The sequence below is a fragment of the Prionailurus bengalensis genome, chromosome A3 (genome assembly GCF_016509475.1).
Source record: "Prionailurus bengalensis isolate Pbe53 chromosome A3, Fcat_Pben_1.1_paternal_pri, whole genome shotgun sequence".
NCBI classification, from domain to species: domain Eukaryota; kingdom Metazoa; phylum Chordata; class Mammalia; order Carnivora; family Felidae; genus Prionailurus; species Prionailurus bengalensis.
The window spans coordinates 42,826,164-42,854,103 of record NC_057354.1 but is presented as its reverse complement, the minus strand read 5'-3'; the positions used below and the strand labels follow the sequence as shown (position 1 = coordinate 42,854,103).

The 27,940-nt window shown below is 46.5% G+C and overlaps 2 protein-coding genes across 7 annotated transcripts in view; one reads left to right on the top strand and one right to left on the bottom strand.

Annotated features, from left to right (window-relative positions):
* The window catches only part of BFSP1 (beaded filament structural protein 1), a 70,498-nt gene extending 59,036 nt beyond the window's left edge, over positions 1–11,462 (top strand). For all 6 annotated transcript variants that reach the window (XM_043602938.1, XM_043602939.1, XM_043602940.1 and 3 more), the window contains 3 exons: positions 5,606–5,826; positions 8,234–8,319; positions 10,307–11,462. In XM_043602938.1, coding sequence (XP_043458873.1) covers positions 5,606–5,826; positions 8,234–8,319; positions 10,307–11,292 — 1,293 coding nt within the window. In that variant the 3' untranslated portion in view covers positions 11,293–11,462. The remainder of the gene's footprint in view (positions 1–5,605; positions 5,827–8,233; positions 8,320–10,306) is intronic.
* An 8,177-nt stretch (positions 11,463–19,639) lies between these two features.
* PCSK2 (proprotein convertase subtilisin/kexin type 2) overlaps positions 19,640–27,940 on the bottom strand; it is a 274,633-nt gene continuing 266,332 nt past the window's right edge. The window contains exon 12 of the mRNA XM_043602927.1: positions 19,640–22,635. Within this exon, the coding sequence (XP_043458862.1) occupies positions 22,149–22,635 (487 nt within the window). The 3' untranslated portion in view covers positions 19,640–22,148. The remainder of the gene's footprint in view (positions 22,636–27,940) is intronic.

Below are 27,940 nucleotides of genomic sequence, written 5' to 3'. Positions count from 1 at the left end.
ATCACTGGGATGGCGCTTCCTAGAGGTGGAAGAAAAGGGACAGGCACTTCTGGCTCCCTAAATTACATTTCACTGAGAGTTTCTGAGGCAGGGACATGGAAAGAGTCATGTATTACTTGGAAAGAGTGAACCTCCCGAGTATCATTTCTCATTAAAGTTGCCTAGCACCATCTAGTGGTAGATTTTGGGAAGACAGCATGTAATCCGTGAAGGACACTTGATTTCTTCCATTTCCTTCTTAAATTGTTTTTCTTTTTTTTTAATTGAAGTAAATTAGTATACAGTGTTATGTTAATTTCACGAGTACAATGTAGTGATTCAACAATTCTATGTGTCAGTGCTCATTAAGATAAGTGTACTTTTAATCCCCTTTATCTGTTTCACCCTTCTTCTCTGCCCCCTCCGCTCTGGTGACCAGCAGGTTGTTCTCTGTATTTAAGACTCTGTTTTCTTTGTCTGTTTTTTTCTTTGTTTGTCCACTTACTTTGTTCCTTAAATTCCACATGTGAGTGAAATCATATGGTATTTGTTTTTCTCTGATTTATTTCACTTAACATTATACCCTTTAGTGCATCCATGTTGTTGCAAATGGCATGACCTCTTTTTTTTTTATGGCCTGAATGGTATTCCATTGTATATGTATATACCACATACATCTTCTCCATCCATTCATCTACTGAATGGGAGGAGATATTTGCAAATGACATATCCAATAATGGGTCAATATCCAAAATATATAAAGAACTTACACAACTCAACACCAAAAAACAACTAACCCAATTAAACATGGGCAGAGGACCTGAAGGGACACTTCTCCAAAGAAGACATACAGATGACCAACAGACCCATGAAGAGATGCTCCATATCACTCATCAGCAGGGAAATGCAAGTCAAAACCACGATGAGGTATCACCTTACACGTATCAGAATGGCTAAAATCAAAAACACAGGAAACAACCAGTGTTTGTGAGGATGTGGAGAAAAAGGAATCTGTTTCCTTTTTTAAAAAGACCTTGGACCCAACGGAATCTGGGGGCCTAAGAGGACCGAAGCAGGAGGTCACCCGTCCAGATGGGGCTCACTGTGAGGCACTGTCAGGGTCCCATTGACCCATGCTGTGCAAAAGCAAGCCCCACAGCTGTGCTTGAACGCTGACTCCTTCGTTCATCCGTGACTGCCAAGTTCCATGTGAGGTTCAGCAAATACCGATCAGAGCATGATGTAGCTCCTGCCTGCAGCAGCTCACAGACGACCTAAACGGTCCATGGAGAAACACAGCAGTCACTCTTGCTCAGGATGAAGTTCGGGTTGCAGCACGGCCCACACCTTCCACCTGCCTCGCTCTCCAGTCTCCATGCAGCTACTCCCCTCCCAAGAAGCCCTGGGCTGGGCGTGAGATGCTCTCTCTTCTTCTCCTCACCCTCCTGTGGTTTCTGGCACCTGCCCCTTGGCTCATCACGTCTCCTCTTTCTGGAAGCACCTTCTCTTCTTCAGTACCCAGGACTGGCCTTCTCTGACATCTTCCAGCACCTGAGGGCCTCCCTGTACTTTGTGATGCCCTGGGCATGTCTCCGTGACCGAGCCACCTCCCCACACTGGGCTGTGGGCTCTAAGGAGGAGCGTCCGCATCTCATTCTCAGGCAGCCAAGTTGGTGCCAAGGTGGTTCACATCAGAGATGTCTCTTTAGCCCCCTTTAAGGCAGTGAAAGTGGGGCTCTTACTATTTTTCTTGAACACCCCTCTTCTGATACCTCCCAGGGCAGGTATCCCTCCCGCAAATTCCATCAGAGGACAGCCATCACCCACCCACTCACCCACCCCCAACAGCAAACCACCAGCTCGTGAGATACACAAAAAATCATGCTTGCCCTGTAAGGTTCAAAGGTTACAGGTGACATTTTTCTAGTTTCTAATTTCCTAGTTCGTGACAACGCTTTGCCATCCCATTTACCATTTAGAAGTTGGCTAAGTGAAGGTGCTCAGGGACGGAGGGAGGGGTCTGTGCGTGGATCACCCTCAGTCTCCCCCCAGGTCTTCAGTGAGAACACGCTGGTGTTGCTTGCCTGTTGATGTGTGGGAATAGGGGGTTTTCCAAGGGCCTGGAGTGAGTGCACGTGTGTGTGTGTGTGTGTGTGTGTGTGTGTGTGTGCGCACACACGTGTACTGCTCACCTGCAGCTGGGAGGAGGCTGACACAGGGAGGCCCATGGTTTCAGGAAGTGTCTCAGACCCTGCACAGGTGGCTCTGAATCCTGTACTTATTGGCAAGTCACTTTGTGCCTGTGTGCCTCAGTTTCCTCATCTGTAAAGTGGGTGCAGTAGCAGCCCCTGCCCATATGGTTGCTGTGAGGCTCATGACTTGTTCCCAGTGAGAAGTTGCCAGCACAGACCATTGTCCCCACCCTGGGCCGGGGAACCCATACCCAAAGGGGGCAGTCGATTCGCTTCACTCATAATCTTTGCTTATGTTTACTCTGTTCTGGAACACTTCAAACATATACAAAAGTGAGAGGACAGTCTCATGAGCGCCCGTACCCCCATCCTCCAACACATGGTCCCTCCTTCATCACCTGCACTCCACATACCCCCATGTGATTGTGAAGCAATCCCTGACACCAGACCATCTCATCTGGCAGTATTTCAACTGTACCTCTAAAAGATGAGGGCTGCTTTTATAGAATATGAGGCCGTTAACCCACCTCAAACATTTTTTTTAATGTTTATTTTTGAGAGAGAGAGAGAGAGAGAGTGCACTTGCAGGGGAGGGGCAGAGAAAGAGGGAGACAGACACAGAATCTGAAGCAGGCTCCAGGCTCCGAGCTGTGCTGCCGGGGCCCCAGCGTGGCCAAGGTCCCCCAGGCTTGTTCTCGGGACTGCTCCGTAGAAAAGAACGTCTGACTTCAGGGTTCTTCCACTCCTGGATGGCTTCTTGTCTCTGAGATTCAAGCTTCAAAGGGGATCTTTTAAATTCCTTATTTCCTGGAAGCATTTCCTAGAGTGTATGAACCCTGGCATAGGTAAGAAAATGTGGCCGCACCAGGAATTAGTGGTATGCCTTGGTATTTGACATGACAGGTAACTGAATTTAAAATCTTTTTTTTTTTTTTTTAACGAGGAACAGAAACTCGATCACAGGAGCTTAAGCAGGAAAGGGTGCGCTGTGATTTTCTTTTGAAATAATTTTAGACTTCTCAAACGCTACAAAAATAGCACACAGGTTTCTCACAGACTCTTCACCCAGCTTCCCCAAATGTTAGCACCTTCACTACCACAGAACCATGTCAGGAAATTAACGACAATACCATCCTGGTAATAGACTTGACAAACACTTCACAAATACCCCACCAACATTTTTTTCCGGTCCTGGATCCTACTTGCAATTTAGGTGTTGTGTCTCCTTAGTCTCCACAATCTGGGATAGTCCCTGCCTTTCTCTGTCTTTGATGACCTTGATGGAATTATTTTCTGGAATGTCCCTCCTTTTGGGCTTCTCGATGTTTTTTCAGGATTAGGCTGAGGCTATGCATTTGTGGCTGGAATCCACAGGAGTGATGTGTCCTCAGTGCGTCTCATCAGGGGAGTGTCATGTGGGCATGTCTTCCTGCCGGTGATGTAACTTGGATCACTTGGTTAAAGTGGCGTCTGCCGGGTTTCTCTACTGAGAAGATACTCTTTTTTCCCCCAGAGGAGCAAGATATAAAAAGGTCATTTATGAGATTTGAGAGCAGGGTGTGGGGCAGGAACCAGGAACTTGGATCTGAGGCAGCTGCTTACTCCCTCTCTTTCTTCTCTCTCATCTCTGCTCGCCTTTGCCCTTAGGCTTCATTTCTCTGCCCCTCGGGAGAATTGCCTTTGTCAGTTTCTCCATGCACGTTATGAAAGATGGCCACTCCAAAATGGTGGCCCCAAGGTTATATGAATCTGCCACCTACTCTCTGCTGTTTCTGAGATCCCTTTCCAAATTCCACAGGGAGGAAGCATGTGATAGGCCTGTCGGAATCAGGCCCAGCCCTGGTTCTGTAGGTCTGGTCAGGAGAGTGGAGTCACACTGCTGCTGGGACTCCTCTATGAGTGAGGTGGTACAGGTATCAGACAAGGGGGATGACATAAGCTGACAGATGACTTCCCAAGTGTTGAGTATATGTACCCCTTCTTTTCCTCCTTCCCTCTCTGCTTCCCTCCTTCTCTCCTTCTCTCTTTCCTTTCCTTTCCTTTCCTTTCCTTTCCTTTCCTTTCCTTTCCTTTCCTCTCCTCTCCTCTCCTCTCCTCTCCTCTCCTCTCCTTCCTTTTTTCTTTCCTTCCTTCCTGATGCAGTAGATACATTGTTGAAAACCTTTGTAAGCTGTTTTCAAATGTCATCACTTAGGGAACTTCACTATTCTAAAGCGACATCTGTATGTAAAGTGAGGAATCAAGGGCACCTGGGTGGCTCAGTGAGTTAAGTGTCTAACTCTTGATTTTTCTCACGGTTTGTGGGTTCAAGCCCTGCATTGGCCTTCGTGCTGATAGTGCGGAGCCTGCTTGGGATTCTATCTCCTTCTCTCTCTGCCTCCTCCCCCGCCAAATAAATAAACTTTAAAAAAAAAAGTGAGGAATCAGGTGTCCTCCTAGGAATAATCATTCTCTAGATTTGTCCAATATGCACATTCAGCTGCATGTGAGATACCTGGTGGCAAACATACATGAAGTTGAATTCAGATACCTGTCCAGCCCCCCCACGACTCACTGTGTGGACCAGAGACAGGGCCAGTAACGTCACGTGGGCACTGGTTAGAATTGTAGAGCCTCTGGCCTCCCCCAAACTTGCTGAGTCGGGATCTGCAGCTTAACAGCGTCCTCCAGTGGTTCAAATGTGCAGTGAATTTTGGGATGTTCTAGGTACAAGTGGCTTTTTGGTTTGGTTTGTTTCATTTTGTTTTGAGGACTGATAAGGCACGGTGAATTCTTTTCTACTTGGGAAAATGCGATCGTAAAAGTCACGACTGCACACATACTAAGCTTGTAAATAAATACACATGTTGCTCTTTGCTCATTGTTGGGAGCTCTTAAAGTGACTATAAGGCCACCTTATATTCTGTCATATTTCTATTTTCCTACCTCAATTTGGACTTGTGCTGTGTCAGTATGCACCCGCCCCAACTTAATCATTTCAGTGAAAATAGCATCTTGTCTATTTAGTATGTGTGCTTTTTTCTATTTATCTTAAATTTTTTTTTTAATCTTTATTTTTGAGAGAGATACATACAGAGTGCGAGTGGGGGAGGGGCAGAGACAGAGGGAGACACAGAATCTGAAGCAGGCTCCAGGATCGGAGCCGTCAGCACAGAGCCCGAGGTGGGACTTGAACTCACAAAACTGAGCTTAGGACCTGAGCTGAAGTTGGACGCTCAACCAACTGAGCCACCCAGGCGCCCCAGGGCAGTTCTATTTATCTTTTAGCCAGGTTTATGCTAACTCAGAATGTGAGTGATACAGTTTATTTGAATTGTACATTTTATTCCACAGACAGGGGTTTTCTTTTTATTTTCGGGGTTTGTCACCCGGAGACGTCTGTGTCTTGGGGAGAGGTGGGGTGGGTTTCCTTACGGCTGTGTCTTTGCCCACAGACGGCGGCCCTGGAACAGGCTATTAAAGATGCCCACGAGTGTTACGATGACGAGATTCAGCTCTATAACGAGCAGATTGAAAGCCTGCGGAAGGAGATTGAGGAGACTGAGAGGAGCCTGGAGAGGTCTTCCTATGACTGCCGGCAGCTGGTGGTCGCCCAGCAGACCCTGAAGAACGAGCTGGAGCGGTACCACCGGATCATTGAGAACGAAGGCAACAGGTGTGGTCACAGACGGGCATGGCCCAGAGGCTGTGCGTCTCTCTCCGTCCCAGCCGCTGGCTTAGTTCACAGGTCCTCGTTGGGTGCTTCCTGTGTGCCAGGCACGGTTCCAGGTGGTAGAGGCGTGGCAGGGGAGGAATCGCAACCCCGTGGCCTGGTGGAGCTGGAATGCTAGTTGGGGAGGCAGCTGATGGATGGCTTTGTAACAGATGACAAGCACTAGGGAGTGAATTGTGATGGGGGAGAGGGGAGCGGCAATGGGGCGATGGTGGGAATGTTTGAAATTTTAAGTAGGGTGGTTGCAAAAGACCCCATGGAGAAGGTTGCTTTGGGCCCCACAGGCCTCTGGGGACATAGATGTCTTAGCAGGTGGGATGACCGGGAGTATTTAATGAGATGCTGCAGGTGAGGTGCCTAATGCAGTGCCTGGCACTCGACAAGCGCTCGGAGGTGTTGGTGTTATTAGTGCTGCTACTGTCATTGCTTTTGTCACCTGGTCGCGTCAGTAATGTGGCTGTCAATGCACTGGCTCGTCTTGTTCATAGTGGAGCCGTGAGTTAAGCTCCATTAACTTCAGGATAGCTGAGAAATTACCTCTATCCCCATCCCCTACCCCTGTCCCTACCCCTGTCCCCTATCCCTATCCTGTTTCCCTGTCCCTATCCCCTATCCCTGTCCCTATCTCCTGTCCCTATCCCCTATCCTTATGCCCTCTCCTTATCTCCTGTCCTAGTCACCTATCCCTATCCTTATCCGTGACATTATCCCTATCCCTGTTTTTCTCCCTATCCCCTATCCCTATCTGCATCCCCATCCCTATCTCTCTCTCTCTCTTCCTCTTCCTCTTCCCCTGTCTCTGTCTCTGCATCATCTACACCGACACCTACAGTCTCCATCATGACTCTGTCATCTGGGTGTACTGACACCTACACTTACATCTGCATCCACAGCCACACCATCCACCTGTACATGTATGCCACATTACCTGTGTCGTCTGCTTCTGTGTCATGTAATCTGTACCTGCACCGACAGCATTACGTTTACACTGACACCTGTAACATCTACCCCTACACCTATCCCTACATCTACATCATCTCCGCCTACCCCTACACTTACGTCTACACCATCTACGTGTATACCGTCCACACCTCCATCTACATCACCTCCATCCACATCTACACCTACGTCATCTAGGTCTATGTCATCTTCATGTGTGTGCACACTTACACCTGTACCTACATCAAGTGTGTCTGCACCTACATCATGTCCGTGCACACCTATATCATGTACATGTGCATCTCTCCATGTGTGCATCTGCATTATTTATATCTACACCTACATCATCCATATCTGTGTCCATGTCCCTGGCCATATCCATGGATGTCATTCAAAGAGCAGATTGGAGACTCATAGAAGTTACCTCATAGAAGGACTGTCACTTTATTAAGTTGTGGTTCTTTGATTAAGTTTGCTGATTTGGGGGTTTAGACTGCATTAAAAGAGAAGCACCCAGAATTGCCCCACCAGGAGCAGTTCTTTCCTTGTCTTGTGAAATTTTAAGTAGGATGGTCGCAAAAGACCCCGTGGAGAAGGTTGCTTTTGGCCCCACAGGCCTCTGGGGATGTAAATGTCCCCATGGGTGCTCTGTCTTGGCTGTGAGTGCTCCAATGTTTTAGCAGAGAAAGCAAGATTTTCTTTTTCTTTCTCTAGTTATGGTCAGTGGATTGTTGCGTAATCCTACATTATATTTGCGTCACAGTGAACGCTTTATGCACACGTGAAAATATGTCTTGAACTGGCATTTAAGTGACTGTGTGGAGATTTTTGTTTTGGAGGCAAGACTTCATAAAAAGGTCATTGGGTTGCCTTTTTGCTGGTTTGCTTAGAACTTCGAATTTTGTTGTAATTTCAAGTTGGTAGAAATGTTGTAAGCATAGAACAAGGAACTCCTGAACACTCTTTTCTCAGACTCACCACTTGTCTACGTTTTGTCTCAATTGCGTAGTCAGTTTTTTCTCTACTTATATATAATGCATATTATGTTTTAAAAAAGAATTAGGGATACCATATCCTAGTTGCTGTAAATACTTCCACCTGAGCTCACTACTTTTTTATTAAAAAAAGCAAAAACAAAACTCTGTTCAACAGAGAAGTGCCATTTTTTAGATTACAAGCAATCCCCATTTTATAATTCTCCTGTGTGTTTCACAGGGTATGACTCGAGCTCAAAGAAACCCTTCACATCCTCATCTAGTGTATAAGTGTGTATATGTTTCATGAATAGTGTGATTTAGAGAAAGCTTTCCTCATTTTTGGTCACATTAAAGAGTCACTCTTAATCCCCCACCATCTGTTTGGTTTGATGAATTCAAGATGGCGATCATCCTCTTTCTGGTTCTTTCTCCAGGCTGAGCTCTGCCTTCATTGAAACTCCTGTCACCCTGTTCACCCCAAGCCATGGAACCTTTCTCAGCTCTCGGCTTGGTGGGAAAGGTAATGCTTCCTAACCCTGGCTTCTGCTGTTTTCTATCATGGAAAAGTGGGGGGAAAAATCAAACGGCTTTCTTCTTGAACTTAACATTTATGCTTCCTTCTGATCCATTTGGAAATTAAATGCTTTTATATGAGGTCTTCTCTCTCTGATTCACTCCCACAGGTGCTGAGTGACTGAGCCAGAATGTTTACAAGGAGAAAAATCAGACTGGGGGATAGGCCACCTTGGGAATGTCATCCTTGAACTTGAAGCATTAAATTGGGGGGAAATATAATTCAATATTCACCTTAGCAAAGGAAATGAGCAATGCCGCGCAAAAGTGCTTAATGCGGTGTCTGGGGCAGAGTCAACGCTCAATTATCGCTCACTTCTCTTCCATGCAAAACCGAGCACAACCAGCTTGGTTGGCAACCATGGCTTCCGTCTTTCACGTTTGGTCCTTTGGGGATGGTTTCATGCAGCTGAGAGATGTTACCTCACAGCTAAATCTCCCTAGTGCTGAACAAACACAGTGTTGTAGGAGAAAAGAAGAGGGTGTTGCCTATAGTGCTTTCAAATCCACGTCCCTCAGAGAGCTCAGAGGGACTTGTGGAAATGGGGTTTCGGAATCTGAACGTGTTGGAAGGGGGCAGCAGTCCCAGGGACTGGGACTGGCTCTGGGAGCATGCGGCCACACACGGGGCCCTGTGCACACAAGGGTCCCCACACTTGGTGTAGTGGTCTGCTGTCACTGTCTTGAAATTCTTTTTGTTTTTTCTGTATTAAATTTTTTTTTTTTTATTTTGAGGGTCGGGGGAGAGATAGAGAGAGAGAGGGCATGCACACACGTGGGAGAATGGCAATGAGAGAGGGAGAGAGAGAACCCCAGGCAGGCTCCACACTGTTAGTGCAGAGCCCAACGTGGGGCTTGAACTCGGAAACCACAAGATCATGACCTGAGCTAAAATCAAGAGTTGGGGGCTCAATTGACTGAGCCACCCAGGCACCCCACTGTCTTGAAATACTTCATGATTTTGAACAGGGCCTTTCCCTCTTGTACCGGGCCCTGAAATTCTGCAGCAGTTCCTGTAAGCACCCCCTTCCCCCAGCAGGCTACCTTAGACAAGTCCCTTTGCACATCCCTTCCTCCCTTATGGCTTCATGGCTCATTTCTGCCATTCCCTGGTCACTCAGCTGTCTGAGTCAACCCGTGCTAGGTGCCTTCATTTTGTCTGTCAGTCCTCTGGTTCATGGCGGGAGGGCATGGATAAGACCTCTGAGATGAAATCTGCTTGCGAGTGGAGTTGAAAAGCCTCATAGACGAGGCAAGGCGAGATTGTGTGTGTTTTCTTAACCGTTCAGTTTTTCCTTTTAGAAGACAGCCTTGGGATCAGGGGATTCCCATCATTTCTGAATTTAGTACCTTGCTTCCTCTTTGGTCCAGGAGGAAAGGGCTGCTACTGAAGGGGCATTTGTATCTATTTAGCTTGGGATGCGTGTGGAGCACGGGAGATTGAGTCCCCTGCCTGAGGCCATTCAGAACACACTGGAGGCCCAGTCCACTCTGCGAGGATAACTCTGTAGAATGAGTTCCATCGACTAGCCGGTAGAGCCAAGTATTCACCATGAGCTCAGCAGGGGCTGGGGTGGGGACTCCGAGTGTTACTGCAGTAGAATGTCTCAGTAAATCGCAGCCAGTGGGGTGGGAACTGTGAGAACTGTCAGAACAGGCAGTACCTTCCCTCCTCTCTGCGAGCCCAGAGGGGTCAAGCGACTTGCCCAGATTCACACAGCTGGTGGCAGAGCTGGGACCTTAATGTGGGCCATGAATGCTGCTGGTCAGATCCAGGCATCTTTCTCTGTTCTTTTTGCCCCATGTATGGTAAACTCTACTCCTGCGCTAGGCCTTGGTCTCCAAAATAGCATATTTTCCCACAAACACATTTTCTTCCTCTTCCATTGACAAACTTGACTTATGCCCCTGCCCCCTCCCCCCCTTTTTTTTAGATCTCACTAGGGCTGTGCAGGATATAACAGCAGCAAAACCAAGACAGAAAGGTCTCCCCAAGAACATTCCAAGGAAAAAGGAGATTATAGCTAAAGACAAAGCTGATGAGAGTCTGGAAGACATACCACTGAAAGGTCCAGAAGACACAAAGCTGGTGCAGGTGGTACCCAAAGAAGAAGGTGAATCTAAGCTTGAATTAGGAGCCGAAGAAGCAAGTCTCCCAACCCCAGAAGGGGCTCCAGAAGACGTGCCAGATGGAGGGCAGATAAGCAAAGCCTTTGGGAAACTGTTCAAGAAGGTTAAAGACAAAGTGAAAAGCCCCAAAGAACCCGAACCTCCGGCTGACCTCTACACCAAAGGGCGGTACGTGCTGGTTTCTGGGGATGCCAGTTATGTGGACCCTGGGTTCTGTTCCTTCTCCATCCCAGCCAAAGGCGGAGTGGTTATTTCCATTGAGGATGACTCTGTACATCGCGACAGCACTGTGGAGCCCTCTCCTGAGCCACCCGGGCCCCCTGTGGAGAATGGACAGGGGGACCTTCAGGAGAAGGAAGGCGGAAAGGCACCTAACCAGCATACTGCCGACAAGAAGAATGAGATTAGTGCCGAAGAACCGAAAGGGCCTGGGGAGAAACATGATGACCAGAAGGAAGAGAAGAAAAAGGAGGAGGAGGAGGAGTCGTCGTCATCGTCCAAGGGGCCCTGTCCCGTGATCACACCTGGTCCAGAGGGACCATCTACACCCCAGTCGCAAAGGCCTGGGGTCGGTCAGGGTGGATCTGGGGGGCATACGGCTAGGAGCAGTGATGCACAGGAGAGAAGTCCGCCCAGGACTTTGGCATATGAGAAGGTGGAAGTGATGGAATCCATTGAGAAGTTTTCCACGGAGAGCATCCAGACGTATGAAGAAACGGCTGTCATCGTGGAGACCATGATTGGGAAGACAAAGGCAAACAAGAAGAAATCGGGAGAGAAGAGCTCTTAAAATGCCCGGGGTCAGTGGGAAACAACGTCTTTGGGGCCACTGTAGGGGAAGTGCCTTGATATTTTAGAACAGATGACAAAAGAGTGAAGGTTCCTTGTTTGGATTAGACCATAGTTGGCCCTTCTGACGTTGCCAATGAAGCCTTAATTAAAAAGTTTTCTTTGCTTGCACACCCTTTGTCTAATTAACAGGGGCCTTGGGCGTGTAGGTGGGTCAGCCATGCTCAGGACAGGGATGCCCTGTTCAGGGGCCATCAAACCCTGCTCCTTTAAGGAAAGAGACATGCCCTTCATCACCGGTCATGGAGAGACTCATTAGAGAGTCAGGGAGTGTCTGGGCCTTACACAGAAACACGCTAGTGGATGCATTGGTGCCTTTTTATTGCATCTCAAGCACAAACACCTGTTCACATGGAGGAGTGTTTTGTTAGAGGTGCATGATGAAAGGTGTCTGTCTTAGTTTGGGTTCGATGAGAAGTTGATCCTGAAGCAGGGATTTGAGTGTAGTTTCTTTGGGGGTGTGATCCCAGGAAGCGCCAGAAGTGGGGTGCGAGAGGGAGCCCGGGATGGCAAGGCAGCCAATAAGAGGTCTGCTACCAGATCAGTTAGCAGTGCGGGCACTTGGAGCTCAGTCGCCCCAAGGGATTCTGGGAGATGGAGTAGAACCCATGCCCCAGAGTTATCCTGCCCGAGTGAGGAGGGAGCTGAAGTATCTCCTCCTGTCCGCCAGTGGGGAGGGCTGCTCCCAGGGCACTGACTTCAGGGGCAAGAAACCCTCAGGTGCAGAAATATAGCTGCAGGCATTTGGACATCGGGCATGGAAATACATGGGTCATGAGGATCTAACTGGGGCACCCAGGCCTTCTGCCACAGCTTATGTCCCGTGTCCTTTTGTCTGAGTACTGAAAATGTTCTCACTGAGAAATTGCAATCCTAGGTCAGGTTCAAAAAGAAAAATCAAATGTCACTGCGTAGTCCCTTGTGTGGGATTTAGTTAACTGATTGGTCCAACAAGCACTCATGAGCATATACCGTGTGCCAGACAGCGTGCTGTGCTGCTGGGGGGAAATTTTTCACGTTTATCAGTGATCTCAATTATCGTCATATACGTGTATCTGCATGCCCCTCTTGCACACATACACACGCACGTGTACATATAGATACTGTGTCACGTCCCAGGAAACAAATTCCTTCAAACTAGAATTTTTAAAAAATGTTTTAATGTTTACTTATTTTTGAGAGAGAGAGAGAGAGAGAGAGAGAGTGAATGGGGAAGGGGCAGAGAGGGAGGGAGACCCAGAATCTGAAGTAGGCTCCAGGATCTGAGCTGTCAGCACAGAGCCCCACCCAGGGCTCGAATTCATGAACTGTGAGATCATGACTTGAGCTGAAGTCGGGCGCTTAACTGACTGAGCCACCCAGGCGCCCCACTTCAAACTAGAGTCTTTACAAAATTTCTGTGTTGCCTCTAGGCATCTGTTTTTTTTACTACCGGTCCAAAAGAATTTTTTTTTTTTTACTTCTAGCAATTGAGAAACTGCTCCTACCCTATGTAGATGCTCATATGGGCACTGAAGAAATATGCTTAAAAGGATTATTACATCTGCCTAAACAAAAGTATTCCATAAGACAGTGACACGTTATTAGACAAAATTGATGGCGTCGTAAATTACATTCTATTATTTCTTTGTTATGAATAATAGAAAGAGTACTTAATAGTCACCTTTCCTATTCAGAGTGGTAAAAAAAAATCTTGTTCTGAATTCATTTGAGGTTTTGACTTCAAGAAAGAAATATGCTTTTGTTGTTCTTTCTAAAAGATGAATGGAAGGGCCCACTCCATTGCACACTTTTGAAATATTTATAATTTAAAAGCTTAAGAGAGAATGATGGAAACCATTAGCTAGAGCCCGGAATGTACTAGGAATTTGGATCAGTGTATGTTATATTCAACATCACAGCCACTGAAGACTTTATCTCTTCCCCGTGAAGTCTTTTTACTGTGTGGACTATATGTTCAGTTCATATTCTTATTTTCAAAGGCAGGGTATCACTTTGGAAAGAAATGTTATTTTTATATTACATTCAGTCCACCATCAAAAATGGACTGGGGGTCTGTTCTGTGCCATGCATGGTTCTGGGCACTGGGGAGACAGCAGAGAAAAATCAGACGCGGTTCTGCTCTCACAGACATGACATTTTGGCATGGGGAGGAAGGACATGCACAAGCAAGCAGATAACTAAGAGAAAATTAGTCTGACAATACTAGGAAAGGAACCAACAGGACGACATGTAAGAGTGGCCATGGGTCTACTTCGGATTGAATGGTCAAGCAAAGACCCCATGAATGCGGTGACATGTGATCTGAATGACAAAGTGGGCCAGTCATGTACAGAGCTGAGGAAGGAGCATTTAAGTGCAAAGGCCCTGGGGCAGGAATGATCTTAGCCTGTTCAAGGAGGCGAACTAAAGGGGACTACAGAGGGCCAATGGAGGAGGGGAGGTCAAGGAGGGAGGCAGGAACCAAGAAAACACTATTTCCTGACAGCCTCGCCTCAACCTCAAGCTGGGCTCGCCATGTGGAATGTGGGACTGCTTACAATGGACACTTTGGGGTGTAGTTGGGCTAGTTGCCCCCAGCCCCCCAGAACCCTACTTGCTCTTTTCTTGCCTCCTTATCTCCACTTGCCCTGCTTAGTTTGTTTTCCCCAAGGAGCTGAAGAATGGGTTCATCTCCTAGCTTTCCCTCTCCCTGAGGTCTCTGAAAACAAGCACTTTATAATTTTCTAAAAACCATTTCTTGTCAGTAAACACGGGGGCTCAGAGCAGGCCTTCCTGTAGCTCGGTGACAAGAGCACCCCGGAGCTTGGACAAGTCCTGGAGTACCTAAAGTGCCAGTGCTGCAGGTGGCTGGTCCTAACTGTTGCACCAGAGTCCCAGCCTCAGGTCCGGGACTGAGAGTCTCCTGAAGCTGCCTCCTCCACAAAGCAGCTGAATCCCAGCTGCCCACCCCTCCCATCCGCCAAGTGCTGAGTCGGTGACCCGTAACTGCTGTCGTGGAAGCCACCATGGGTGTTGATCCCCCAGTTTCCCTGACCCTCACTGTTCTGGTTCATGCCTACATCCCCATGCTTCTCATGCCAAGCACATATGACTCTGCCTTGGGGGATCCTGTGGTATAGGATTGTGCTCGGTCCACACACCTGGCAGGTTGGGAGCACTGGGGTGTTGATGCTCCTGGGGGCCACCCTTGATCAGGATGGATAGGACCTGGTGCATAAATACCCCAGCTCCTTCTCCCCTCCATTGGGATAACTCTGAGGTGTTCTACACTCCCCCTGGGGGGTCTGAGCCCCAGCTGCCCGCAAGGAAGCCCATTCACCCACATGTCCTGAATCAGTTTCCCTCCACTCCTGCCTTACTTTCTTGACCCCTGTATATAGATGCTCCTTTCCAGTAAACGACTTGACCTCAACTCCTTGTTTCAGACTCCGCTTGTGGCAGGACCCAACCTAAGATGGCTGGTTGGCACATGCCCAGCAACAACCCCCACTCCTCAGGTGGCAGCCCCAACTTTGTGGGTTTTTTTTAAAAAGATGTATTATTATTATTATTTGGAATGTTTATTTATTTTTGAGAGAAAGAGAGAGAAAGATAGAGCATGAGCGGGGGAGGGGCAGAGAGAGAGGGAGACACAGAATATGAAGCAGTCTCCAGGCTCCGAGCTGTCAGCACAGAGCCCGACGTGGGGCTCGAACTCACGAGCCGTGAGATCATGACCTGAGCCAAAGTTGGACGCTCAACCGACTGAGCCACCCAGGTGCCCCACTTTGTGGGTTTTTTTTTTTTTAAAGGTTTATTTATTTTTGAGGGGAGGGGCAGAGAGAGAGGGAGGCACAGAATCCAAGGCAGGCTTCAGGCTCTGAGCTGTCAGCACAGAGCCCAACATGGGGCTTGAACTCACGAACCCCAAGACCATGACCTGAGCTGAATTCAGATGCTTAAGCAACTGAGCCACCCAGGCTCCCCTCAACCCTGCTGCTTTAGCATGAAAGCATGCTAACATGCAATATAAAAGTGAACAGGCATGACTGTTTTCTTTCTTTTTTTTTTAACTTAAAATTCTTTTTTTTAAAAAAAAAATTTTTTTTTCAACGTTTATTTATTTTGGGGACAGAGAAAGACAGAGCATGAATGGGGGAGGGGCAGAGAGAGGGAGACACAGAATCGGAAACAGGCTCCAGGCTCTGAGCCATCAGCCCAGAGCCTGACGCGGGGCTCGAACTCACAGACCGCGAGATCGTGACCTGGCTGAAGTCGGACGCTTAACCGACTGCGCCACCCAGGCGCCCCTAACTTAAAATTCTTTCAGAGAGGGATAGAGTGTGTGAGCAGGGGAGAGAGGCAGAGGGAGAGGGAGAATCTTAAGTAGGCTCCAGGCTCAGCTCCCACAACTGTGAGATCATGACCTGAGCTGAAATCAAGCCAAATGCTCAACCAACTGAGCCACCCAGGTGCCCCATGACCGTTTACAGTAAAAGCTTACTTATAAAAACAGTCAGAAGTCTGTATTGGGTCCCTGGGCTGTAGTTTGCTGATCCGTGATCTAGGGGGTGCTCCAACAGGGTCTAATACAAAATTAATTTACATATTAGAAGACATTTATTTTTCTTCTTTCTTTCTTTTTTCCTTTCTTTCTTTCTTTCTTTCTTTTTTTGAGAGAGAGAGAGACAGAGAGCATGAGGAAGGGGCAGAGAGAGAGGGAGGGAGAGAGAGAATCTCACACAGGCTCCACACTGTTAGTGCAGAGCTTGAAGCAGGGCTCAAGTTCTCCTGAAGCGGGGCTTGAACTCATGAACTGTGAGATCATGACCTGAGCTGAAGTCAGGTGCCTAACCAACTGAGCCACCCAGACGCCCCAGAAGGCATTTCTAACCTGGCATCTCTACTTGTTTCTTCCTTCCCCTTTCATGTTGGAAAGTTCCATTTAGGTCTTCCCTTGACTTAAAGCTTCTATTATAAGAAAATATCTTCAAGCAGCCATTACAGTCTAGCTTTCCTACAATTTTTTGTATCATAGGTTTGTCCTTGGGATGTTGCTGGTGAACAAAGTCACCTCAAACCTCATAGGACATTTGGCACATTCATGATAGAGGACATCCTTCAGATACCTTGATTGGTACAAATGCTTGCCTTCAATTTCTCATGCTTGGATAAAAGCGAATAAATGCCACAAAAAACCCACACTGACTTATGTTTCATTCAAACAAATAGGGTTTTTGAGTTGAGATGTATATTCTATCATGAGATACCTCCCTGGTCAATAACTCTGCTGTGTTGGTATCCTTACTAGTCACACCTGCCCCTTCACTTGCATTCTTGTATCCTTCCTATCAGGAGTCTATTGGGCAGCTTATCTGTCACCTGTGGTCAGTCAGTGGCTCCAGAGAAAAAGATAAGTTGTAGCCTCTGCCTTCTGTCCAGCCTAGAGTAGCCCATGGGGTGTCCTCTTGGGTGCAGATGGACATCTTTGAAGGCACTGTGAGGTGGGTCACCCACGCTGGGATGGGGGGGGGGTAGGTTGGCCTGAAGCCTCCATCCATGGTGGAAATCAGTGTCAGTTAACATCAAACCAAAGGAATTCCCAGACTCAGTTGGCCATCGTGCATTGAAAACTCTGTGGGCTGAGATTTCCAATCACCCCTGCCCCAACCCAAACCATGCAGGAATTTTGCAATATGAAGTCTTCGTCTCTTTGGGCCGAGTGCATTTCTCACCATCAGTTCATGCCATCCCCAGGTTCAAAGCAGCGAGACACTTCTAACAGAAAAATGAAGCTGGGAGGCTGACTTGGAGAATTTGCCTTAGGTTAAATTTCCATTCCTGGTCCCTTATAAATCCAAAAGCAAATTCAGCGGGAGTGTTTTGAACCCAAGGAAAGGGTCTCTTGGCAACTAAATACATAAGAAACTACCGGAAGAATTCAAGAACTACTTGATTAATTTGCAATGCAAAGAGCTCCAGGTGCTGGTATCCCCTATACTGGTTATCCCCTCTCCTGTGCCAATGTCCTTGGGAAGCCAAATAAGGCACAGGAGGATGTGGGTGGTCATGGAATCTGACCATTGGCAGGTGGATGGTATTGACTGGGGATGGCTTTTTGTGCAGTGGACTCTGTCCTCAACAGACTTGAGCTCTTCAAAGACTAGAATTCTCCTTTATACCAACCGGTATGTTTCCCTATGCTTAACACCTCTAGATCCTGTCTGCCAACTTTTGCTCTCCTGACTGTCCATTTCCCTAAGCAGCCACGTGCTGAGTGCTGGCCCTTCCCCCAACTTTGCATTGACCCCTTCTTTGGAGACAGAGAACCACCCAGCTGGCTACAACCAAATCATCTTCCTTGGTGCTGATGTTACTTCAAACTCTCAGAGTTTTTGGAACCCCTTATTCTCTCTTACAACTATGGTCTTTAATCTTGGCATTTTGATTTTTAGAAATTTCTATCAAATTAAACTCTTTGCATCCAAGAACTTACTCTGGCTATGAGAGCACCAGTTCCCCTAATTAAGCATTTCTCTCTCTAAATCTAAAATGCTTCAGGGCATCTGGGTGGTTCAGTCAGTTAAGCATCTGACTTTGGCTCAGGTCATGATATCATAGTTTGTGGGTTCGAGCTCCAGGTCAGGCTATGTGTTGACAGACAGCTCAGAGCTGGAAGCCTGCTTTAGATTCTGTGTCTCCCTTTCTCATCCCCTTCCCCACTCACACTCTGTCTCTCTTTCTCTCTCAAAAATAAACATTAAAAAAATTTAAAATGCTTGGCTATGATTCCCAAAGCTTTTATAGTGTGTGGTTTTCACCGAGATGAAAGGCATTGATCACCTGAAAGCTACTCTTACTAATTTATAAGTGATACTAACAATGACAGTACAGTAATAACACAATAAGAATGATCAGTTTTAACTTAATCTTTTGGAAATCAATTTTTGGACTTAAGTATTGAAAAGCAGTGTCTCGGTTTGTCACAACCTCAGACTTTGGACCTTACTCCTTTCAATGGCTGGTTTTGGCCTCTCTAAAGATTGTACTCATTGGGTTTGAGAAGCAGTCTATCATAGGAGAAAATTAAATGTTGTTTTTACAATGAACCATGATAAATAAAATACATTAATGTTTTATTAATAACTATTAAGATTGCTAGAATAGCGTGTGGTTACATGGGTTACAGCTACTTTGTAATGCTGTTCATGGCTATCCATGAAGAGAGGTTTGCCATGTAAATCAGTATCTACTATATTTTAAGAGAATGTCAAGCTTTATCTGTGGTAGAGGTCATTGACCAGTACTGGCCAATGCATAGTAGCTCAAACGGTATACAGTAAAACCTTGGGTTGTGAGTAACTTGTTCTGTGAGTGTTCTGCAAGACGGGCAAACATTTCTAATAAATTTTAACTTGAGACACGAGCGATGTCTTGCAATATGAGTAGTACGTGATGCCGAATGTCACATGATCACCACTGAGCCAATGGTTCTTGAAATTCACTTTGATATACAAGTGCTTTGGATTACAAGCATATTTCTGGAACAAATGATGCTCACAAACCAAGGTTTTACTGTATATGTAAATCTCCTTCAGGCTGAACATAAAAGAGTGGATGAGTGTCCTCCATGGGTTTTCTTCTGTATAGTGATTTAGCAGTCTTGTGTTCTGATCACAACCCATAAGATTGAAGATCAAAGCAGCCTGAATCCCTGAGTCTCTGGCCTTGGGGAGTCACCTGAACCCTCAGAAGAATTAGTGTGAATGATATACTTTTGCTGTGTTAAGCCACTGACATTTTGGGGCTGTTTGTTATTACAGCATAACTCAGTCTAGCTTGATGAATACATTCTAGAGTAGTCTTTCTAAAAGATTTTTGGCCACAACCCACAATTAGAAATATTTTACCTTGTGAGCCAACACACACACACACACACACACACACACACACACACACATACACACACAGACACACATTCAAGGCAGATATTTTAAGAAATACTTACTGATATGCATGATGTATTCCGTTCTATTCCAGTTCCTATTCTATTCTATTTTATTCTATTCCAAAATGTTGGTTTTGACTCCCTAAAATTTTTTTACAACCTAATGGGATGTAACCTGGGTTTGAAAAATGCTGCTGTAGATTGTAGTTTGTATATGATTTATTTTCTAATTATGAATCTCTCAGGCAAATTTATGAAGGCAGGCTTTTTATTTAGCTCTCTCTTTGGCAACTTTTTATCATCTGCTCCTAGAACAGATGAAAGTGTTTTTATAGAATATATATCACATCCCACATAATTTCTGGAAGGTAATGCTTTATTGTTAAGTCTCCTAATTTACAACATGTCTTTTTAAATTTACTTAAAAAATCCTGTCATGGGGAGTAACAATGTTAACTTGAGTAATCATTATTCACTTATTTTCATTTTTTAAATAAATGATTATAAATAACTGTCTCTTGCATTAGGATCAGGGATATCATAAAAACCTCACTAGCTGGACATATTTGTGTGTTAATACTGGTGCAAAAAATGAAATAGAGACCAAATATTTGTATATAGCACTATATATATTTTTATATACTGTATACTCATATCAAAACTTGCCATTTCTATTAAGAAGCTGATAAGTTACTCTCTAATTTCATAAATTATACCACAGCTGTGAAAATATGGACAACTATTTTATATTTTTGCTGCTATATAAGACATTTAATGTTTATACAGAGAGCTGCAAAAATCACAGAGGTGATGTAATGGGAATCAATGAACATTTTCACCTGAATTTCTACCGGCCTTTTTCTTCAGCCAGAATCATCTTGATAGTCTCTGAATATTCTTTTAGAGATGAATATGGTGTCTGTTTCTTCAATAAATACACATACACACATTTTAGGTATATGTGTGTATATACATTTATACAAGTGTATATATATATATACACATACATACACACATGTATATAGTCTACATATGTATATATATTTCTGTGTGCACTTGTACACATATGCACACATAATGTCCTTTGGTTTATTTTCAGACTGTTAATATGAAATGGATTTTTGATGGTTTCCATTAATTTTTTCTTTAAATCTAAAGTGGTTTAAAAAGACCTTCATGACAGGTAATAAATTTCTTTTAAAAATCATAAATATTATTACATTTTAAAGCATCGTATAGAGAAGGTCAGACAGTGTTAGAGAAGACAGAAATTCATGCCAATATGGGGGGGGAGGAAGAAAATGGGTTTTCCAGAGTTTTCTCTTAAAGTTGCCACCTTCAGGGAACGGAACCTAGTGCCCTGTGTTGCTGGCTTTAAAGGAAAGGCGCTCCGAGCTTCACTACATGCTCCCATGGGAAGGAGTGGTTGACCTGTTCTTGGGAATTAAATCAAACAAATAAATCATTTCTTGGGAATGGGTGGGCCTTGGGACTGGGGATGAGGGGCAATCCTTGGGTAGAAAAACAAAGGGATGACGGGTCAGAGAGCATTCCTATTTGGTAATGAAATGGTGCTGTGTCTTTGGGGGGCAGGGAGAGACACCTGTCTCCTTTGGGTTGCGTGTTGAATATCTTCATGGATCGCGTAGCTGTCAACATGGTGACTGTGTGCTTTCCCTATGGAGGCCTTCTCTGGCTTCCTTCGGGGCCTCACGTGGCTGAGAGATGAGTCAGCATTCCTCCTCCCACCCCCCCACCCCAACTTTGGCAGAAGAGGCTTCACACAAATGGAGGTCCACATCTTCAAACATGCCCCTTTTCACCCTTCACACGCCTCTTCTAGAACAAAGGCCATTTTCCCAACACAGCAAAGAAATCACAACCATATGTTCTGGAAATCAACGCCCGAGTATATGTGTGCCAAAAATACTCATCCCACGTCTCACTTACATCAGAGTAAGAAGCCCCAAAGTGTTTTGGGAAAAGGAACGTTCCTGTGTTCTAAGCTACTAAGCTATTCTTTACTAGACATGTTGCCAGACCCGCCTTGCCTTTTTTTTTTCTTTTGGATAGCTATGTGAGGAACCCCAGAAAATTGGGGCTGGGATGAATTCTATACAAACTGAGTAATTTGGGCTTCTCTAGCAGATTTTACCATAACTCAGAGCAGCAGCTGGTGAAAAGGACAGCCAAGCTACGCAGGTTTTACATGTATCACGCTGGCTGAGTAGGACAACACCTGTTGGTGTTGGTGGTTAAGATTTCCAATGCTCATGCTTTTTGACTCTTTCTTTCCCCAGCCAGTAATCAGGGCTGTCACGATGGCGCCTTTTGCATCATAACCACCATCTACGTCATTGAAAAATCTTACTAAGCTCGAAACATTTTCCCCCAAAGGATCGACGGCATCTGTTGTGCTTTAGCGATTCAGAGCTCACCTTCTGTTATAATCTTTTTCTTTTTATGTAACAAGTCCTCAGTTGAGACCATGAATAAGCGTTCTTGGAGTCACTGTGCGTGGCGTTTTCAAAGCAGTCTCTTCTCAGATATGAAAAAAATGGAGGAGAAAGCTGTCCCAGTTTTGTTTGCTGGCTACCACCTATTTGAATGACACAAACAAAGAGCTTAGAGTCACAAATAGGACATAGGTGTTGGTGGGAACACTGTATTTGGGGCCGAGAATGAAAAAGATTGCTGCCATTGTAACGAAAAGAATCACTGACAGTGAGCGAAGCTTCAGATCGGGAGGCTGGGATCGCTTGTGTGAGGGTGACAGTAACTGCGAGGCTCCTGACAGAGTGTGGAAGGAGGACAGAGAAGGCAGAGATGGGGGAGGGGGGGAGGCGGTGGCGGCCCCGGGCGCGGTGCTAGTTCTCGCGCAGGATGCTCTTCAGACTTCTCTCCACGGCTTCATCCAGCTCCTCCTCCAGCTCCTCCTTCTTGGACATGGCCAGCTTGGACTGGTAATCCCTCACAACCTGGTCAATGTAAGGGGCGCTCTGCGTGCCATGCAGCATCAGTGTCCACTCCTTCAGCACCCCCTTCTGGGGGGTGCTCCCGACAAACCCCAGCTCCAGGGTCCAGGTTCCTCGGGCATCTTCCCCCCACGTGTGGGTGGTCATGAAAGGCCACTTGTCAAAGCCCACCTTGGAGTCATCATCCCGCGGACGCCGGCTCAGCAAGATGGACTTGGTGCCCATTGGGGAGGTCATGTTGATGTTTAGGTCTCCTCTCCTGCTTGCATTGACCGTGATGACAGCTTGGACGTGCTCAAGGTAGCGGACGAAGTTCTCTTTCCCCTCACATGCGTCGGTCGTGAGGGTCAGCACCAACTTGCCAGTGGAGGGTATTTTCCTGAGGGCAAAGTGAGGAGATATGGTAAGGGTGGGCACACTAGACTTGGGGTTTTGAAGGCAGGTGCAGGTACCAGGCAGGTTCAACCTTGGGGCTGATCAGACAGACCAGCGGTGTGACCCCGAACACCTTACCTATGACCTCTGAACCTTCTGTGTGGAAGGGGTGTAATGGATGCTGTTCACTCCCTTCTCACTTCTAAGTCACCTCTGAGTTCACCTGTGGCTGCCCTGACTGCTTCCCACCTCAGGTATCAGCATCTCCCGCCTTCTTTCCTGGAGCTTCCCCCCACATCATGGGAGCTTCCTCAGCCAAGGTGCAGGGCAGTCCCAAAGTGTCAGGGATTTACCCCTCAGGGACAACTCTCTACCAGTGGTTGGGATTAGAAAGCCATAGATAAATAGATCCTGGCTTCCCTGTTCCTCAGCAGGACAACTTAATGTCCCCAGTGGGACTGAGCCTGTTGCCCACAGTGACAACTCGCTCATCAATGCACTTCTGACTGGCTCATCCATCTCCGTTCCTCGCTTGTGCTTCCTGGGGTCATCTCTCAAAACATTGTCAGCACCCAGGTCTCACTTCCGGGTCTGTTTTGGGACAGCCCAGGCTGAGACAGGAGCTCATAATGCCTTTCTTTTAAAGTGCTAAGTATCTCGGTAAATAGAAGTTATTGCTCATATGATTATTACTATCATCGAGAAAGCTGAAATGGGGTTAATTAAACCTAGTGAAAGATTCCTCAGTTGACTTCCCATGCAACCAATCTTCTTCCCGGATATGGCCTCCTTTGAAGGCAAGATGCTCAAAGGTTCTTGAGTCAGAAACATAATAAACTACATTTGAGGATGGCATGGTGTAATGGAAAGACTCCAGACTTCAGGAACAAACCTCTCTGGGTTAGAATTCTCTTCTATGCTTACTGGTCAGGAGAGCTTGGGCAAATTATTTAAATACTTTGAAGTCTCACTGTCCTTATAGTTGAGTTTTATGAAATTAAATAAGACCATGTATGAAAACACAGAGCACAGTGCCTGGATCATGGGGTTTTCCCTATGTGAATATTCTCCCTTGACAAGATTTTTATTTTGAAGCATAAAATGGTGGGCATTTTAAAGCATACGTCTTGTAGAGCCCATCTACAAAAAGATGATCACACACCCAGCTCAGAGGCAAGCCTTGGTTCTGCATGACCCTTGGAACCAAAGCCACAAACCTGGGAGGGCTTGCCGAAGCTTACCCTGTAGCTCAATGATAAAGTCAGTACTCTCCTGAGGAACTTTCAAAATATATGCTTTAATAGCTTCATGGAATGCTGCTGTATGCACTCTGCATAGATGTTGATGCTGAATGATGCATGAAATATCCATTGGCCATGGAGATCCAGTGACGGTGGTGGAGGTGGTGTGCCAAACTCTGGGAAAATCATCCAGTTTGGTGGAGAGCAAGCCTTAGGTCAGCTTTGGAAGTCAAAGTATGGAAGGCCACTACCTAGATCTCTTAAAAAAGATGTATTTACTCACAATAGGGTCAGAAACGTAGCGGTAAGCTAATACACGACCAACAATCATTTGGGCTCCTGCCTATAGGTAGAGAGCTATGTGGGTAGAATGAAGGTCCAGTCATAGGTGAAGCATCTGTACTATCTGAGCTCATCATCCTTACCTGTACAATGGAGATATTATTTCTTATACTGAAGAATTGCTGTGCAGATAAAATACATACATACACTCATGTATCGTACAATTACAAATGCCTAGACCAGAACTGGCCATTAGAACTTTCTACAATGATGAAAATGTTCTGTATCTGTAGTGTCCAATATAGTAGCCACCGGCCACATGTGGCTATCGAGCACCTGACGAGTGTGAGTGAGGAACTGAGTTTTTAATGAAATTTAATTTTAATGGTTAATTTAAATTTATTTGATTTCATTAAATAGCCACCTGTGGCTAGTTGCTCCCATACTGGGGAGCACAGATCTAAATTATTTGCATATGTTCATTTGGAACCTGATGCCACCACCACCATCACCACGAAAATCTCTTGGGCTTCTGTTGTAAGCACATTCTATTTTTGTCAAACTGTGGATCCTGTTTGGCAGGTCTCCCAGCCGCCTTGCCGGAGGCTCCTGGAATGTCCAGACCTCAGATATGAGTGCAATGCCACATTCCACTTCTGAGTTTCTATACAGACAAAGAGGCAGGTCCCAAATGGAGGCTTTCCTTCTAGACTTGAGCCTCAGGGGCTCTGGGACTCCCCAAGAGTTCACTAAGTGACAGTCCCTTTACAAGCCAATTCGTGGAAGCCCTGGCAGAAAAGTGACATTGCTGCTCCCGGGGGGACACTGGAAATATTTCTTTGACTGGCTAAGGGTCAGAGATGGCATGGCCACCGAAGCTGGGCATCAGATCCCCCCCGCCCACATGCAATGGGGTTTCTGTAAATGAACAACAAGCTCCTTCATACAGGAAGGAAGGTATTCCAGGGCCGAGATGAGCTCTTAGGATAGAAAGGGAGAAATCCATTTTGGACCAAACCTGAAACAACCTTCAAGCACACCATGGCTAAGGGGGCTTCAGTAGACACCATGACTTAGCCAGATTCCCTCCACAGCTGCTTTGAGCTTGGACAAATGACTCTTGGCCACCCCCTTCCCTGCAGGAGGGGAAACTAGAAGACAGGCTCCCTGTTGCTCTGCCTAAGGGATGAGAGAGCGTATCCGTGAGAAGGGCTGGAGGAGGCTAAAAAATGATGGGCATTTTGCTCTCACCTTGGAAAACAGAAGACAGATTGGAGTGGGCACAACCACACCGCTCGTATTAGGATTCACAAATTGTGCCAGCAGCCTTGGGGCTGGGGTGTGCGTGGGGGATGGAGTCCACTCCAAGTATCCCTGGGGAGTCTGGCTTGTTTAGTGCCATGGAGGTATTGCTTGCTTGCAAAACTCTGCCATTCCTGCCCTGCCACGTGAATTGCCCACTGAATGCATGGCGACCAGGCCCCCGAGAGAGGGAACATTCCAGTGGATTCTTCTTGGAATGCTACGTCACTTTGAAATGAAATGAAAAGCCCTGTGTGAATTAAAAGTAGCAAGCTTGGAAGAGAAAGAACGCCATTTCCCCCCTCAGCGGTAAGCTTCTCGGCGGGTATCATGGCGTCCGCAGAGCAGAGGACCAGGATTTCCAGGGGTTTCTTACCACTGTTTTTTTTTTTTTTTTTGTTTTTTGTTTTTTGGTTTTTTTTTTTTTTTTTGCCCACTTGTATTTTCTGCAATGTATTTCTCCATGTATTGCTTTTATGAGAGGAAAAGGAATACAATCCATCCTTATTTTGAAGGAAAAGCAAATCCTTATTTGCTCAGGAAAAGTTAATTTATAGGTCGAAATAGGAGATGGTTGTTTGTGGAACAAGAGGAGACTCTGCTGAGATCCTTAAACAGTCCTACAGGCCACATTCTGGAACTCATTCGCTGCAGAAAATGAGGCACCCATCGAGAGGTTTGAGCTACTCTCTGAACTTTGAGGGAGTATGTACAGAAGCCTCCCTATAGGGAGTCCTATAGAAGGTCAACTCGGGGGCCTGAGGATGGCTTGTAACTTCCTTGCGTGTTGTTGCAAATAGTGAGTGGCCCACTGCCTCTCCTCTAGAAATAAGCACTGCTTCCCAGAAGGAACCTGTGGCCTGCTACCTGTGTTCTGAATCCTCAACCGTGTAAAAATAATTAGTTGCACTACAGTTGTTTTATTAGGGTAATGATACTATTAATAACAGCCGTCCTTTCTTGGGTGTCTAAGATGTCCGCTCCGTGGCAGGCACAGAAAAACACTCAACAGGTGGGCATTCCTCACACAGGAAGACACTGCACCTCGGCAGTGACAGGTCCCACCACTGGTTCATGGCCAGCTACATGCTTCTCTCTCCCTCCCCCGTGCTGCTTCTGGCATTCACGTCAGGTTTTAACATCTACTTCCAAATTCACTTAAAATTCCAAGTTTGCCACAGCCTTGAAGGAGCCAAGCAGACAGATCTCTTGGGTGGGTGCAGGGAAGGGCGGGGACAGCCTGTGCTTCAGCCCTCAGAGGACATGCGGCTACCGCTGGCTGGCAAGCGGGCCTGGGTTTGCTCTGCTCACTGCACGCGGCTGGCCTGGTGCAGACACTCAGGCCAGTTGTATTTTTCCTTCTAATTTTAGTTGCATACCCTCCCCACTGACTTTGCTGATAAAGTCTCTTTAGAAAATTGCTTTTCAAATTGACTGCTTCCCTGGGAAGATTAATGCTGAGGAAACCCATAGACCTGATAGTTGGCACTCAGCCCACTCAGGGGCTGTTTCTGTGAGCCCCACGTGTCAGAGCAAGCGGCTATAGATGCCTGTGTCCCAGTCCCTCAGGAGAGTGATTCATGGTGACCAAGGCCTTTTCTGTCAGTAGCACAGAGGCCTGGGCGCTGCCCTAAGGACCAACCTGTACCACCCTCTGAGTTTTGCAAAAAGTACATCTGGGGCACCGGGGTGGCTCAGTTGGTTGAGCGTCTGTCTTCAGCTCGTGTCATGATCTCACGGTTCATGGGTTCGAGCCCCGCATCGGGTTTTGGGCTGACAGCTCGGTGCCTGGAGCCTGCCTCGGATTCTGTGCCTCCCTGTCTCTCTCCCGCTCACACTCTGTTTCTCTCCGTCTCTTGAAAAATGAACAAATGTTAAAAAATAAAAACAACAACAACAACAACAACAAAGCACATCTGCCCTAGATCTCACCCACGTGCACCTGAGAACAAAGTCAGGTGTGGGGTAGATGCCAGTGCAAAAGGTGCCAGGGGACGCAGAGTCCTTCCAACAAGGCTGGGGCCTCCTTCCCCAATTCCTCTGGCTGGAGAGCGGGTCCTCCCGCCAGCGTTTAGCCAGTACTGCTGGCCGAACATTCATTTATTCAAACAATATTTGCCACGTGACTGCTGGGCACCGGGCACCCTTCCAGGCACCGAGGCCACACCAGCAAACAAGACAGACTAGGTTCCTGTCCTGAGGAGGGCCCCGCTGAGTCAGTGCTGAAATGGCTTTCCAGTGTCCTTTCATTTAACACCAGGCTGCCGATATGGGGTAAAGTTCCGAGCTGGTTGGGAGCTGCTGGGCCCGTCACATCTCTGGGCCCCAGATCCTCTAACTGGAACATGATAGACTTACCGCCTCTGGCTCCAAATTCAACATTTATGTGGATCACGACAGAATGCTATGCATACTGAGAAACTGAGATAAACTGTCCTTCATCACAGCCTGCGTTCTCTGCCTCGCTCCCCTCCCTCCCCCCAG